Source organism: Mercurialis annua, linkage group LG1-X (assembly GCF_937616625.2).
Source record: "Mercurialis annua linkage group LG1-X, ddMerAnnu1.2, whole genome shotgun sequence".
NCBI lineage: Eukaryota > Viridiplantae > Streptophyta > Magnoliopsida > Malpighiales > Euphorbiaceae > Mercurialis > Mercurialis annua.
The window spans coordinates 55,173,009-55,190,039 of record NC_065570.1 but is presented as its reverse complement, the minus strand read 5'-3'; the positions used below and the strand labels follow the sequence as shown (position 1 = coordinate 55,190,039).

General features: G+C 34.6%; 3 protein-coding genes and 1 non-coding gene across 5 annotated transcripts; 2 read left to right on the top strand and 2 right to left on the bottom strand.

The window, feature by feature from the left end:
* Window positions 1-1,641: 1,641 nt before the first annotated feature.
* On the bottom strand, window positions 1,642-5,121 carry LOC126674936 (uncharacterized). The gene is made up of 4 exons (XM_050369487.1): window positions 4,843-5,121; window positions 4,672-4,761; window positions 2,317-2,399; window positions 1,642-1,935 (listed from the first exon to the last, which is right to left on the bottom strand). The coding sequence occupies exons 1-3, from the start codon at window positions 5,074-5,076 to the stop codon at window positions 2,322-2,324; spliced, it is 402 nt and encodes a 133-aa protein (XP_050225444.1). The 5' UTR covers window positions 5,077-5,121; the 3' UTR covers window positions 1,642-1,935; window positions 2,317-2,321.
* Window positions 5,122-5,196: 75 nt separating this feature from the next.
* Window positions 5,197-5,269, top strand: TRNAR-ACG (transfer RNA arginine (anticodon ACG)). The gene has a single exon. It is a non-coding gene; the product is annotated as a tRNA-Arg (tRNA).
* Window positions 5,270-5,584: 315 nt separating this feature from the next.
* LOC126665867 (transmembrane emp24 domain-containing protein p24delta5) lies at window positions 5,585-8,947 on the bottom strand. The gene is made up of 4 exons (XM_050358795.2): window positions 8,608-8,947; window positions 6,482-6,694; window positions 6,308-6,384; window positions 5,585-5,944 (listed from the first exon to the last, which is right to left on the bottom strand). Exons 1-4 carry the CDS (start codon window positions 8,830-8,832, stop codon window positions 5,800-5,802), a joined length of 660 nt encoding a protein of 219 aa, XP_050214752.1. The 5' UTR covers window positions 8,833-8,947; the 3' UTR covers window positions 5,585-5,799.
* A 1,288-nt stretch (window positions 8,948-10,235) lies between these two features.
* Window positions 10,236-14,612, top strand: LOC126664979 (uncharacterized). 2 transcript variants are annotated; one of them, XR_007637498.2, is made up of 5 exons: window positions 10,236-11,199; window positions 11,288-11,425; window positions 13,461-13,700; window positions 13,802-13,966; window positions 14,331-14,612. XR_007637498.2 is itself a non-coding variant. In XM_050357619.2 (4 exons), exons 1-4 carry the CDS (start codon window positions 10,324-10,326, stop codon window positions 13,892-13,894), a joined length of 1,347 nt encoding a protein of 448 aa, XP_050213576.1. In that variant the 5' UTR covers window positions 10,236-10,323; the 3' UTR covers window positions 13,895-14,612. The 2 variants fall into 2 exon arrangements, 1 of the variants encoding a protein (XP_050213576.1); XM_050357619.2 differs by having other exon boundaries at window positions 13,802-14,612.
* Window positions 14,613-17,031: the final 2,419 nt, after the last annotated feature.

Below are 17,031 nucleotides of genomic sequence, written 5' to 3'. Positions count from 1 at the left end.
GATATAATTTTGCTGCGAAATATTCATGAGTCATACTTCAATTTAAAATGAATGTCCAAATCCATCAATGAAGCACCAAATAATGCTAGGATCAAACGATAGAAATATAATCAAAAACGATATCTAAATTGTTGTTAAGCGAGACATCAGACAAAAATACTTCAACAAATCGTATTCCACAAGTTATTTTGAGGTAATAATGGAGTTATCTTTAGTTTCTACGGTAGTTATCGTGTAGCTGTTTTCAATTGTTGTAAACAAAAAAAGTAAGTGAAATTTGATGTTGGGTTTTATGAAAGGTAGCTCGAATTGGCAAAAAAAGAAGCAAAAGAAACGGAGTTGATGAAAGTTGAATATTGCAGAAAGAGAATGAAAGTAGAAAAGTTTGGTAGCATGGGAAACTATAAAAGCAGTAACCAATTGGAAGGAGTTAGTTGCTTGTTAGAAATAAGAATTTAGTTGCTTCACTTGAATGGGGCATTTGGGATATCCTATCCATTGTTTTTGAGCAATGATTCTTCTTTTGTTTTTGTACTTGTCTCTTTATTGACAAGAGAAGATAGTTTGCCCCATCAAAATATGACTAGAGCTGGCCGAAAATTTGGTTAAACCGAAAGAACCAATATGTAATTTGGTTAATTTGGTTAGATCGGTCAATTTGATTTAGTTAAAGATTTTTAGTTAATTTGATTCGATTATCACTAAGAGTTCTAAAATTTTGGTTGGCCGAATGAACCAAACTAACCAGATACTTTTTATTTATTTTTTTATCTATTTTTAATAAGTATTCTTAATTTTTTGTCGGTTTAACCAAATTAATCAAGTTGAACGACTAATTTGAACAGTTCAGTTTTGTATTTTATTTTATTTTGGTTAATTTGACTTTAGTTAATTAGATTAAATCAGTCTGTTTGGTTAGAGAAATAAAGTAATTCAGTTAATTTGATTTTAGTAAAATTGGCCAGTTTTTGATCAAACCGACCGTTAGCTCACCCCTAAATATGACTCGATACAGCCTTCCGACCCTCACACTCGCCATGTTTGGTTTTAGAGGTCGGAGGAGGAAGTTAGGAATACAATAAATGGTTAAAATTATATATAAAAAAATAACTTCAAAATAAAGCTGTGGGAAGAACTATTAGTATTATCTGCTGTTGAATTTCATCTAGCAGTTTCAACAACTCACATCATTAACAGCAACAGCTGAACCAAAATGGATCCCCGAGTTGCCATTATCCTAATCGGAAAACATTTGCCAATTCAAGTTCAATAAAATTCATTATTTGTAATTACTTTTACTTCATTACAACAGATATGAAAGTCTAAACATTTAACTTCTTCAGTTGAATAAAATAGTCCTATCAATAGGCATCCCAAAGTTATAAATTTTTATAATGTGCGAGATAAATTAAACTTTGTGGAATATACTTTGCCAAAACAAAAGGTGAAAAGGAAAAAAGTTGAATCTTTTGGTCAAATCTGAATCTTTGACCTATATCCTTCAAATTGTTGCTTTTACTAGCCTTTTATTTGTATTGTTTTCCACAGCTTTAGGATAGGAAATAATAAAAATAAACATATAATTCTTATCTTATGCCCTGCAAAAGCAGTAGTAGCACTTTGGCAGAAAGAAAAAGAACAAAAGCCAAAAAACCAAAGCATTCATAATTGCAAAAAAGAAAAATATGATGGAAGCAACAATTTATAGTGGCAACACCATCAAACAATTGATCATAAGATGGTATATTTTTAAACTATTGGGATCAATCATAGAACCTTACCTATAATGTAAGAACTCTGATGAAAATAGCGTCAAGATAGCATCTCCACAACTTTGCTGATATTACATTCTCAAGTGGAATGCATCACTTTGCAATGATAAGACACTCTCTCTCTTTCTATTTCTTTTCTCAAGTCGGATGTGCATGCCGGGGCCTACAATGCACGAGCATGAAGAACCGTGAGTTTTAAAATGTGCATCAAGGCAAAGAAAAGTTATGCCTCTACTTTGTCTTGATGTAATAGTCAGATTAGAAAATCATACACATGTTCGGTCCTAGCTTATTCAAAAAAGGAAATACAAATTTAGCAAAATTATGTTCGACAAGGCTCTAGGATGTGTTCCTACACAGTCCACAAGCTTTAAGTGGCATGTCCTGAGCTATTATTTCATAGTAAAGAACAGATGCAGTGTGGAAAACGACATGGCAGAGCAAAGTAAAAAGATTTTTTGACGATTCTTATTAAATCCTTTGTATAGAGTTTTGAAATTACAAGTTATGCTAGTGACGCAACACAAGAATTTCAATCACAAACCATGATTATTGAGTCAAAGCAGCCGCTATCTTCTTTTGGACATGTTCCACTCCAAGTCGAGGAGATATTCTAGGAAGAGTTTCCTGTAAGAGAATGTGCAAGATGTCAATGTCAATGTCAACCGAGAAAACCAAAGATAATTGGGTCCAATATCCGATTAATTGGTTAAGAACTTAAAGACCAGATGACATGTGATGAAAAACCTATCATTTCAGTCAGTTTTGTTTACCCTAGCGCAGCATAATGAACAGAACTCTCTGTTAGCTAATAGCCAATAAACAAAATTCAGAGTTGGGAACAAGTAGAAAGAAGCAGAGATAGCAATCTAGTCATCAATTGTGATTTACTTGCAGCAAAAACTACTAGCAAGCCTCACTAGTAGGTTTTATGACCCTGGAAAGTCTCATGGTGATACATTCTCTAGGACTTGAATACTCGCATGACTCTGAAATAAAATTTTAGTCATAGAGAAACTAGGGGCCCTTTAATTGACATTGTCTAACATACTAAATCATTGCAGAAGTTTACTTCATACTAATATAATGCTTCTTGCAATTCACATCTGATGCAGTTAATAATTTCAATCAGCTGCCTTGAAGCTTAGACCTTGATATAAGCCACACAGAAATCTATACGCTACAGTCACGAATGATAATGAATCTCAAACGAATTTGGTCCAAGGCCAAATCATTTTACTACCTGACTCAACCTGTCAGAATCATAATGCTTAGTGCCAAAGGCCTAGATTCTAAAATGTTACCCAAAACCGGCCCACTTTTCTATTGGTACAGAAGCCTAAATGTTGGCGAATCCTCTAATGATATGAAGTCTAAGTTTCTTGCTCAAATCTCATTAGTTTGAACTCTTATGAATCCAAATTTGACATAGGCCTAACTTATTATAGGGAAACAATAAGCTCATGGAAAATTTCCACTAAAGCAGTACCAACTGACAATTTTCTCTTCTTCTTATGTAGAAAAGTTAAGAACATGAGAATGTTTTATATGGAAGGGGATGCAGGGAACTAAACCTTTGTTGTTGTTTTTTCACTATGAGGTCCCTAATGACCTGCACAAAACAAAGCTGGGTAGTTTAAAAAAGAATAAGGACACCCTAAACCTTATGGTCCAGCATATCATAATTCCTGTACGTAAACGAATATTCAATTTGTGATGTATCATTCCTCGGCTATTATCAAACGTGCTAGAAAGCTAAGATTCAAAAGTGGTTTATAAATAAAATTGAATGCCAATAACAGCCACATTCAATTACTTCAGCACAGGGCATAGGCTCCTTCAAACATTCATTTCAATAAGTGTCATAGGAAGGGTATCATCCAATCCTCCTCAAGCATGGATTACATATAAACTAATCTCAGCCTCTTCCTGTGTCTTGCATTTATGCATGCAAGTAATTGAGATTTCCCGCTGAGCTCGGTAACAAGCAAACTGACAAAATGACTTTTTAGCACTAAAATGGCTAACATTAATTACTATAGCAAGTTCTGAAAATCAAGTAGAGTAAGTAGTTCAAAAGAGAGAAGTTCATGTAACAATGTATATATAGGAGGTGAAAAAATATTGTCTATCTACAAAAAGAAGCTAAAAAGAAGAGGGGAAAGAAGGATAGAGTATTATTGACCAGTGAAAACCTGCTTCAAGGTTCAAACCGAACAGTACCTTCACCCAACCATTCAAACTACTTCAAACCCATATCTCCAAGTGATAGGAAAAACTTAATTAGATGCATTTCAGCATTTAAATTTCTTAGCGATTCTGCAACTGCTTTTGTGAAAAGCATCAAATTTTAGCACCCAAACAATGATTTTATGAGCCTTTGGAGCTGCATTGCACCATAACCCAAACCGGTCTAAAATTAAATCAGATTAAACCCTACACGAACTGATATTAATCTGTCGCATTCTTTAGTTCGACAAGCACGTGCAGAACTAGAATGCCTATCAAACTTATACTAGCATTCAATACCGTAAAAGTCATGGATGGCTAGAACTCAAAGAAAGAAATGACAAATGCATTTCTGAGAAAGACTTTTAAAACAACCAGCAATATCACGTTTTGACAATTGGTTTAATTCGAACCATGAATTTGACTATTAAGTCTCAAGTTAAGTAAGCATGGTGGTTGACTAGAAAAACAAATGGTCTCAAGTAGCATTTTGTTATATTAACATACATAGAAACGGCATTATGCTAAAGAAAACATGAATGTCACTGTTAATCATTATAAAAGGCACATAACATAAAAACAACTCCTACATTGCTGCTATTAGCTACTACTTGATACACAATTTAACTTAAAAGAGTAAAAAAGGTTAAACATTAGAATAAATACTAACCTCAGAGCCATCAGCAAGTAGTTTAGCCAGCACAGGTATCTCATACTGATAAGCCTTTTCCCATTCAGGATTGCTTGTTATATCCCTTACCTTAACAACTCCAACAATACCACACAAACTCAGCACTTGAAAGTAAAAGTAGAGAGAAAGGGCAGAGATAAATAGGGTTACCTCCAAGACGACGTCGTGTAGAGAATTGGGAGTGGAAAGCAAGAAAGCAGCTTGAAGCTTCTCTTTGAGACCATCACACAAACAGCATCCAGGCTTTGAGTAAAGAACCAAGGTCCTCGTCTTTAATGGAGAGCTGGAATAAGAAGAAGCCAAAGGAGCGAATATCCTTTTAGGTCTTGTCAGTAATGTGATTGATGAGCATAATGGCCTTGCTGCCATTGCTGCAAAGCCCATCGCAATGCTTCAATAATCTTCGTCCCTAAAAATTTAGTCTCCTCACTTTCGCTTATCAGTTATGTGTTTTCTCTAATATTTTACGTATATAAAACAGCTATCTGAGAACATCAACAACAAGACTCCATGGCCCAATGGATAAGGCGCTGGTCTACGAAACCAGAGATTCTGGGTTCGATCCCCAGTGGAGTCGTCTGTAATTATTTTTTGTATTTTTCATTTGAGACCATAATTTTTTAAAAAAATTGTTACATATGCTTGCATAATCGTAAGTTTTTTTATTACTATTTATTTCATTCTTTGGTTCTTTTTTCAATTAATATTCAAGATTTAATTTCAAAATGAATCATGTAGTAATAAGTTTTTATTAGTAAAGAGACAAGTTCTGCAGTTGGATATCTTAATCATTTTGATTTGCAAAATGATGCACACATAAATATTATGAATTGGAACTTGAATTGCATAGTATGAATATGAATGATGATACGTGCCACAAACAATGAGCATCTCAAGAATAAAAGATTTTCAAGATTAACTTGCAATTCTAGTCTATTTTTATTTTGGTTTTTCAACCAAAACTCAAAATCTATAGGCCTTCTTTCTTGAAGCAATTCCAACTATTTCGTATCTATTTTACTCTTTGCTGACCACAGGATGGAACTGAATATGATAGTCATTAAAAACACAGTTTTCCATCAAAAACACTAGAAAAAGTATACAAATCTAGATTAGCTTTTTCTTTTGGAAATAGCGCTTCAAGTGCCACAGCTGAAGACCTGAGGCAGCAATGCATAGACCCAAGGACATGATACTGAACCAGGCAACTCGAGCATTAGTCTTCTCGCTCACTTCCCTCATCTCCGCTTCCCTGAAAATTGGCAATCATCAAAAATAGAAACAAGATTCACTGTAAATTTTAACTGAATAATCATAAAGTTAGTGTTCGCGCCAAGAATGTACTGGCCTCAAAGATGACTACAATAAGTCATTGGTTCTCTTGAGCTAAGGGTTTAAATTTCTACTCCTATTTAACACTCGGTTCCTGATACTAAAATTATTTGCAATTTTCATTAACTCCTACTTTAAGAACCTAAATCAAACAATTGTTCGACTCCTTTACAAAAATGATTCTTTTCTGATGCATCTGCATTAATATTGCCAAATCAAGAAAACACAACATCATGTATTATCATATGATAAATGTTAATGATGAGAAGCGAGAAAGTTGTACTTTTCCCTGAGATAGATTAGATTATTGTGAATGGCTTCCACTACTCCTTCAAGTCTCTTCAGGTCAAGTTCAACCCCCTACATTATTCATGAACAAAAAACATTATTCAAGATTAAAGGCTACGTAAAGCATAAACTACATGAAGGTCCGGGAATGCAATGTTAAGGAACTTGCCTCGATCTTGTCCTTTTTCGCCACTGAATCCCAATCTTTAGCTGCAATCCCAATTTTCCAGTCTAGGCTCAAAGTTGCAGTTCCAGCTTGTTGCTGATGATTTTCCAGCCCAAAACATGCCAAATAGTTACCAGCCTCTGAAGTTGTAAATGCAAACTGACCATGGGTTATATTTTCTTTATGGTAAAGGTTATTGCCGTATGGAGATGTTACCTAAAAGAAAAGGCATAAAGTCAATAAGTTTCCAATGAAACTGCTCCAGCTCACAGCTATTCCTTTTGCAAATATCAGTTTTCTTTACAATATCAAAGGACAAAGCGAGCATTATGTCACGAAACACAATCAATAGACCACCACTAGCTTATTAGAAAAATTTGAAGTTATGGGCTTGTACTGTGAGAAATATTCGTGTTACTAAGATTGGTGTCATGTCCACTACAGGCATATTCTCAAGAAGTTGTCATTTAGCAACAACACGATCAAGCTTTAACAGCATAATTATAGCTTCCACAGGTAACAAACTTGGCCCTACACTAATCATACATATAGCAGTTTTCGAGAAGAATACAATATCTGCAGTTAAGTTAGCGAGAACAAGAAGATTATAAAACTATTTTCACAAGCGCAAGCAAAAAAAATTATATGATCTATTGAAAGACCTTAAAATAGCAACCACGAGTAAATCCAATCACGAAGGATTTCCCACTGATTCATCACATACCAATCATAAGTTACATGTATCTACGGAAGAATAGGGTACAAATTTAACCTTGTTTGGTCGGGAGTAAGTTGATTAAGGAAGTAGAAGTTCCCGTAAAGTAGTACTAATTTTTGCTAAGTTCATTTTATACATCTTACTTCCATGAAAGTTGAGAGTCTAACTTCCCTTTAACTAAAAAAATAACTTAATTACCAACACCTGGATAAGTTGTACTACCCTAGTTAAATCTATGAAGCACCGACACGGGTATGGGTACGGATACAGATACGCACACAAACACGGACACAGACACGGAAAATGGTATTTTTGAAGAAAATAACGATACACGGAAACGGCAAGGACACGGAAAATTAATTATATAGTTTAATTAAAAATATATAGATAATATATATACATATTATATAAATGATATTCATAATTTATTCAATTTAAGCAAAATAAGAAGTTTCGTTCATTAGAATGAACTCCAACAATAAGTCTTAAACACTTTATCACTTCCGGCCTTGCCAGTGGGATGGGGTGTTAAAAACAGTTGGGACATGTATTTTTCCGTGTCCCCTCTAGCATACGGCACCTCCGAGAAGTGTTGGTGCTCTATAGAGTTAAATGGATAGTACAGTGCTGTTATATCCTTAAATTTAGTTACTTTAATTATATTATCAAGACTTTATTATCTGTAGCATTTTAATGTATTAAAAATGTAAATCAACTTTCTGGAAAATTAGAAACAAACCAAAAATATTAATTACTGCTTCCTAGGAAATGTACTTACAAACCCACTAATTGCCCGATAACATAAAGTGCCAAACACAAATCTTTGAGAAACTCAGGCACAAACAAGGAAACCATTAACAATTCATGCTAAATCTGAATTTGAACAATAACTGTCGACAGTGCATAGCATCATCAAGTCTAAGAGGCAAGAGGTAGCAACTACAGCAAAGATGTTAGCCAAATTTGCAAAATAAAACAAACCCATTTATAGTATATCACCTGAAAACCAAATAAAACAAACCCTACAAGCTTCAATTGTACCGAATGGTTCTTCCATTTGGAACCAAACCACCTTCACCAACTCATCTAGAGCTTTAAACAGAAATTAGAGGTCATAAATGCGCTTACAATGATCCTAGGAATGATAACTGAACCTCCACTAATATAATTTCCCAACATAAAAGAAATAAAAAAGAAGTCAAATAACCGAATAAGATGCAAAGATAATTAAAATTAGTAAAACTCTCCAAAATGACATGCCAAAAGATAACTACAAAAATTCTTCAAAACCTAGTAACATCTACTCAAATTAAAAAGATGCGAACTCGATTGACCAATTAACAAGTCAATCCAATTTTTTGACCAGGATAATATGGATTCAAATTGAAAATGAAATCGAATTGAAACTTACTTTAGCAGAGACAGCAGGTGTATTCTCAGGGTGATCATCATTAATAACATAGAAATCAGCCAAAACGACAACGTTGTTATGGATCTCCTCGGAAACACACTTTGTTCCAGAACTAGGAATTGTAAGCCATATTGCTTCGGCTACTTGAATCAGATTTAGCGATGAAAACAGAACAATTAGCGACGCCACTGTCACTAGAGATGGTAAGTTGAATTTCTTTGCCATTATTAACAATCTTTAATTATTAACAGATCTCTCTATCTCTCTCGCTGTTTTTTTTTAATTATTTTGGTTTATATGAAAAGTGGGATTCTGTTATTTTCTTGCCTTGTTCATTTGAAGTCTGCTAGAATTCTACTGACGGTTAAAAGGAGTAATAAGAGGTACTGCGTAACAGGGGTTTAGTTAGCGCGTGGAAAATGGACAGTGATTTGGCGGTTGGTGACGAAGTTTTTGACAGTTTGTCCAATAGAGCTTAAGCTGTGCTGTCCAATTAGGACAGCGTAGGTAAAAACGAAGTCTTTCCCCACGCGCACGTTAGAGTCGTTCGGCTTACTTTTTCCTTCATTTTCAACCCCAGTAAACACTATGGAAGAGGTTTAAAATAAGAGGAAGAGAAAATCGGGAGGAGCAGATGAAAGGCTTAATAGCGCAAAAAAATCACTAATTTTTACGTGTTTTGCAAATTTAATATAAAATTTTAATTCTAACAAATTAAACGTGTAATATTTTTGCAATTTTAGGATTGAGCAATTTTCAATCAGAAAAATACTGATATCAGAATAACCACTGTTTTGGTGTCCGTAACAGTATTATTTTTAATTTAGATTTAGATCAATCCGGCTCTTAAGTTCTGGTCTCATAATTAAATTTATTTTTAATTTCAATTTAGATCTAATAACTTTGACATGTGTACTTCAAACACATAACTTAACTGATTTCAAATAGAAATTTTAAATTTAATTAAATAAAATAGTTAAACGTGATTTATTTGATTAGATCCGAGTTTTGTTTTGGTATTTAATTGTCATACATAAATTATAAAATTAGATTATAAAAACTAGTAGAAGTTTTTAGTACAATAAAAAAAAGGATTAATTACATATAAAATCATAATTTTTGCACTAAGTTTCAATAATAACATGACCTTTAAAACGTGCAATTACAGACACCACCTTTTATTTATTTTCAAAAATAACGTCGGCAATTTTCAATGGTTTTGGTGACGTGGTATGACACGTGACAGCTCCATTGGATGTTCAAGTCCGCAAAAATTTCACCGAAAATAATGTCCATGATGAAACTGAAAAAAATGAAAGGTGGTGTTTATGATAAGAAAAATTCTTAGGCAGACTCAGTCTACCACGTCATCCGTGAACTAAACTTATCATATTATGACACGTCATTAAAATAATGACACTATCGTAATATTACTATTCAAAAGTGTAAAAGAAATAATAAATAAAATTATGATAGTGCCACTGTTTGAATGACGTCATAATGTGATAGGCTAGTCCACGGTTGATGCGGTAGACTGAATCTACCTAAGAATCTCTCGACTGATTGACATGTTTTAAAGGTTTCTATTTTTAAAATTTGGTGTAAATGTTATGATGTAATAACCCTAAACAAAAACCTAAAATTGATTGGTTTTGATTTGAGCCTTCAGCCTTGGAAATATTAGTTTCATGTTGAGAGTTCATTCTCAAGTCTGAAATGGCCAATTCCTACCTTTTCACATTAATCATCACTCTTCTCCTCTTCTCCCTCTCCGCACCGCCGTCGGCATCATCATCACCCCACAATAACGAACAACCAGAGCAAGAAGGAGACACCCCAATAACCCGTTTCCAACAGTATCTGAGATTCAACACAGCCCATCCCAATCCAAACTACACAGCCCCAGTCTCATTCCTCACTTCAATAGCTCAATCACTCGCTCTCAAAACCCAAACTCTATACTTCACTCCCAACAAACCAGTCCTTCTATTAACATGGCCCGGCTCAAACCCATCTCTCCCTTCAATTATATTCAATTCCCATCTCGATTCTGTCCCCGCCGAACCCTCCAAATGGACCCACCCGCCTTTCTCCGCTGTCCGTACAGAAGACGGTCAAATCTTTGCCCGTGGAGCTCAGGATGATAAGTGCATTGCTATACAGTACTTAGAAGCTATCCGTAACTTGAAACATCGCAACTTTAAACCCATCAGGACCGTTCATATTTCTTATGTTCCTGATGAGGAGATCGGTGCGGCTGATGGGTATGCTAAGTTTGTTAATTCTAAGGAGTTTAAAGAACTGAACGTTGGGTTTGCTATGGATGAAGGGCAGGCTTCTGTTAACGATGAGTTCAGATTGTTTTATGCTGATCGAACTCCGTGGGATTTGGTAATTAAGGCTAAAGGACAACCCGGGCACGGGTCCAATATGTATGATAATTCTGCAATGGAGAATTTAATGAAGAGTGTTGAGGTTATTACTAAGTTCAGAGAGAGTCAGTTTGATATTGTTAAGGCTGGGTTTGCTGCCAGTTCTGAGGTTGTTTCTGTTAATCCTGTTTATTTAAAAGCTGGAATTCCTTCTCCCACTGTAAGTAATTGTAATTCTGATTGTTTTAATGTGTTTTGTATTGTATTGTATGGATATAATGATCGTATTAGGTGTCTTTATTTTGTAGGGATTTGTGATGAATATGCAACCTTCAGAGGCAGAAGCTGGTTTCAACATTAGATTGACTCCTACAACTGATCCTGATCTTTTTAGGAAAAAGATTGCTCAAGAGTGGGCACCTGCTGCACGCAACATGACATATGAGGTACTATTGACTTTGATAGATAATGTTCTTCAGCAACTAAAATTTATCGATATCATTCTAGGATTAGGATCTTAAAATAAGTTTTGGAATAGGATTTGAAACTAATTTGTCTGTTTGTCTTGATGTTTCTTCTTGGTTATTTGTTTTTGTTTTTTTGTCTGATTTTGGAAATAGACAAGGCTCATTTTGAGTTGAATTGAAGAGTTACAATGATGTTGATGCCTTCCAAGGTAGCGAGCTGATTGTTAATGGTTTTTAACTTTTTTGGTTTATCTTAGAATGAGTTCTTTTTTCTTTTTTTCTTTTGTCCTCAACCACCTATTATCCGAAGTTCTGGTTTCAGAGTTTATTCTTGCTTATGTTAGCAATGCCTACCTATGGAATGACCTTTTGATGCATTTCAATAAAATCAAATGCATCTTAGTCAACTGCTAAATATTCCAAAAACCATCCACCATTGGTCCTATTAAAAGAAAATTCACATCTAGCGCATAGCAGATAAGTGAAAAAAACCAACATTTTCTTCTGAATAAGATGCTATACATGTCGCAAAAATTGCAAATTGGAGTCCCCTTATGAGCTTGTTTGACAAATGGGTCTCAATGGACTATCTCTCACATATATGAGAGTTTTTTGGGCACACTTAACCTGCAGTTCAGGAGATAGTGTTGATTTTATCCACTATTGCAAGATAGTTGTTGAGACAACTTAAAGGTTAACTGAAGTATTAACATGGTGATGTATATCTGTTTTCTTATACATTAGTGTTGCCAAAGAAGCATTTTGATTAGCAAAATACTATTTAGGCCTAGAATTGGCTTGCTCCTGTCGAGTTGGGGCTCATGCCATCTAACATGACACACAATGTTTCTTACTTGGTGCAGCTGGAATTCATTTACCTTGTCTAGCTCATCTCTTTCATTGTTGTACAATTGTTGTTTCATGTGTCGAGATTTTTTTTTTTTGCGTTAGTTCCTAATGAAAGATACTGTGAAAGTGTGAATGTTAATTTATTAAATCAGAGCTATTGCAATTTTGTTTAAACATGTATTTAGATGTGTTACCATCCATTACTGTAACCGATTCACAGGTTATCATCATAAACATGTAGTCTGTCACTTAGTTTCTCTGAAGTAAGTTTCTCTCTAAATGCCTGCCTGATTGGTCCTTGACACAGTTATGCTGCTTAAAATGCTTAGGTTCCATCAATCACAAGACGGATACAGGAATATGATTAGATATGATTGTGATATCATTTCCACGAGAAATTCTTAGGTGAACCAAGTCCACCACGTAGGATTACGAACCACCCATTTAATGCATGACACGTGGCGTAGTTATTTACAACAACCAATTAATGAAAGGCACATTAATTCTAAATAAAATATATTAAATAATCATTAATTAATGTGCCTTTCATTAATTGGTTGTTATAAATAATTATACCGCGTGTCACGCATTAAATGGATGGTTGATAATCCTATGTGGTGGACTTAGTTCACCTGAGAATTTCTCCATTTCCACACATTATAAGCAGTTTCCTCGTTGAAGCAACACAATACCACACTAGTTTGATTTTAGTTATTAGCCTTAGCTACTATTAATCTGAGTTTGCTATGGAATTATCCAATGTCCATAAACCTAGTTGTTCATAAGAGGACTAAACCATGAACCTTTCCACCTTCTGAACTCTTGATTAAATATTATAAAGTATCTTATTGATAGCTTGCTCAATATTGGAATTAATGTCAATTTTGAAGTAGAGTGTTCTGCTTTAATGTGATATGAGTCATATGACCAAGAATGAATCATGATATCTCTTTATTTTAATTGATATTTGCATCATAATAGTTGCTTCAATACTCTCGACTGAGTAATGTGTAATAAAGATAATTTCATGCATGATTCTGTATTTTCCGCTAAAAGCCTTTGTAATGTTTGTCGATTGTAAATTATAGATTCCGCGCTTGCACTTTTCTTATACTAGTTTCACTACTGCATCAGAAAGATGTCTAATTACATATGTATGTGGCAGATAACTGAGAAAGGCCCCATGAAAGATAACATGGGACGGCCATTAGTGACCGCAGTGGATAATTCCAATCCATGGTGGCTAGTATTCAAGCAAGCTATTGCAGCAGCTGGAGGAAAACTTGCAAGTCCCGAAATCTTGGCTTCAACAACTGATGCGCGGTTCTTAAGACAGTTGGGAATTCCTGTCTTTGGTTTCTCTCCAATGGCAAATACTCCTATATTATTGCATGACCATAATGAGGTTCAGACAAGTCTGTTTACCAATCTTTAGTTTTCTTTTTATTACATCGGCCCATCGTTCTTTCATCCCGTGATTCATGCTTCCTTAATTCTGTCTTGCAGTTCTTGAAGGACACGGTCTTCTTGAAAGGAATTGAGGTGTATGAGCATATCATTAGCTCTTTAAGCTCTTTTGATGAGGTTGATGCGATATAGATGTTTTTGGTTGGTGACCAATGAGGAGAATACGAAATGATCGGAATTTGACGTGGTGGAACTCTTCCACCGGTATGAAACATCATGTTGCTTCTATTCATTTGTACATATTGTATCCATATTTGGTTTTGATTGCTCAAAGCAACTCATGCCATATCATCATTGTGCGGACAAATGATCAATTCACCCTCTCAACTTGAATCCAAATTTCAAGAAAAAAATATCACTTCTAGTGTTTTCTGACAATCAAACTCACAACTTGCCCAATTTGGATCATTTCACCCTATTAAGTGGTCAGTTTGAGAGATACGCGCGATTGAACCAAGTTGTGGGTTAATTGTCAAGAAACGCTGAAAATGACTTTTTTATAGATTTTGATCCAAGTTGACGGGTGAATCGATCCCTTTGTTCGTCATTGTTCACTCTGCTGCTGTAGGATGATCGAGAATAATGTTCCATTTTGAAGCAACTTTACTGCACTTTCTTTGCCAATGCTGTCTATGGACGAGATTGTGTAAAAGTAAATTTTCCTGGTTGTATCGGTTGTCAAAATGAGTTATACCGGCAATAATCTGTATGTGTTTGCTCTAACTTAGACATATTTTATTGGATTGTTTTGTAATTGTAAATTGTAATTGTTGATTACCGGTTTCATATTTGGACTTTGTGTTGAAAAATTGTCCTCAAAGTTGCAATTCTATGTGGCTGTGGATGCGAATGTTTGTTTTTTGTGTTTTCTGGAAAACTAGTAACAGAAAATGTTGAATTTAGGAACAGCTAAACCGTATTTTTTAGTAGAATAAATTATAATATAAAGTTTCAAAATTTCCGAATTGTTTCTGAAAACGAAATACTGGAACATAGATTCAATGAATTTTCATGCAGCATAGCTGGAAGGTAACCAACTAGTACCATTTTACATAGTTCTTTTTCTCATAATTGTGCCTTGGAAAAATCACTTGCCAAATCCACAAGACATAGGCAAGAGAAATCCTTCAAAAAAGAAACAGCCTTGTAAATTCCAAATCCACTGCAGTTGTTCTGTATGAATTTATTATTTTCCTGAAAAAATGACTAAGAATTATCGTGATTTTCAACTAATTAATTAAGACCTTCATCTCTGCTCGGGAAAAAAAAAATCAAGATGCAAACATGAAATCGAGTCCCAAAAAGATTGCTCAATAGAACTTTTCTTTATAATCTTTAGTATTTTTTCCCTGCCCATACTGTAAATCTATGGGAACTTCTGAATAACTGGATTAAATTTAGGGATACACCATAATTGACATTGGATAACTTATGTTTTATCCAAAGAAAAATCATCTAAATTCAACGTTCACGAGTAGAGTTAATTTTCTTATGTCTTCCAATATCATCTTTTATCTTTAATAGTCCCATTTCATCTCTTCTCCGACTACTCATCTTTTTTATCTTTTGCCAGTTTTTTTAATTTTCTAGTTTCTGTACAACTTAAGATTCAATTACAAGAACCCCAAGGCGCAGATGAGTTGGTAAGGCGCTCTTCTAGCTTAAGTGAGGTCGTGGGTTCGTACTCATATATGCAGCCGTTTAAAATTTGCTCGAGTGGGGATTAGTCTGAATGTGGAAGGCGTAAATGTGCCGTTTTATAGTTGGAACCCGTTCAGGACACCTCATGATCAGATAAAAAAAAATCAACTACAAGGGATAATACACAAAATTTAAAGTTCATCCGACTTAAGTATGAATTTCCCTCAATGTTAATCTTAGCTATCATGATTCATGAGTATGGATCAAACGCGATGGAGATCACATTTAATGAGGAAAATAAAGTGATAATAACTTATTAATTCATTTATCATAGGCCATGTTTGGTTCATGGAATAGGTCCGGAATAGAATAGCTATTCCGTATTGAATAGTTATTCCTCACTTTGGTTCATGGAATAGTAACTCCATGGAATTGTTATTCCATGATTTTATGGAATAACTACTCCTCTCAAAAAGTAAAGAATAGCTATTCCATTCTTCATGGAATAGCTATTCTATTCCATGCTATTCCATTCCATGAACCAAACATGGCCATAGAGTTTAGAGTTGAATGAGATGCCTATTTTTCTGGTCTAATGAATGTATACATTGCGGTCATTTGATTCTGAGTTCGCTGCATCTTTCTTATTTTTCTTTTGTTTTCAAAAGAAAGAGCTCATGGTTTTAGAGAGAACTTTGACGGTACATACCATCTGTTGTGAGGCTTCTGATGAAAGGTACTTGGAACAAAAAACCATCCATCCTGACACTACACTACAACAAAATCTGCTATCCTTCCACAAAATTATGGCCAAAATCTATGAAATGTCGGCATTCCACGCCAACAAATTAATTTTTTTTTCTTCCTCAATCAGTCCAAAAACATAATGCAACATAATTTTAAAAGAAACCAATGTACATAACCATGATGATAAAAGGAAATATTAGAATTAGGTCAACAAGTTCACCCCCTCAAAATATAATAAAAGGGCATTACGTTAGATATATATGGTGGTTGTGGTCGAAAGATATGAGAAACATTTTTCCTGGAACTTTCACTCCTTTATCTCTAATTCTATCAGAAACATAAATAAAATAAATTTGAGATTTGATTTATTTATATATTCTGTTCTGTGAGATAAAAGCTTACCCACATGGATTTTGCCTCTTCATCTACCAACACTTTGAATAACCTTCATTGGACCTTCCTGCCCATACCTTACCTTACCTTACCCTAAAGTTAGTTTTATCTTCTCATGTTTATGAATGGATTGAAAAATCAAATCAGCTGAAAAATGTACTTATTGGCTGGCTGGCTGGTTGGACCTACAAAATATTTGATAGCTGGCTGGCTGGTTAGAGAGTCGTATTTGTGGTGTTTAATGCAAAGACTATAGATCCCATAAATGTAAATGCCATTATTAATATCATTACCCTCTCCTCGATATCTGCGAGGTACGGAAAGATTATGGGGGGTACGGTAGTCTTGCCAGTTAAGAGGTACACTCTCTTCTTTTTTGCAAGTACATCATATCATCAATTTAATACAACGCGTTATTCTGATACGCCACTAAATAAATTGTACCATTTCATTCATAGTATCACTATCACATCAAAAAAAATTATACT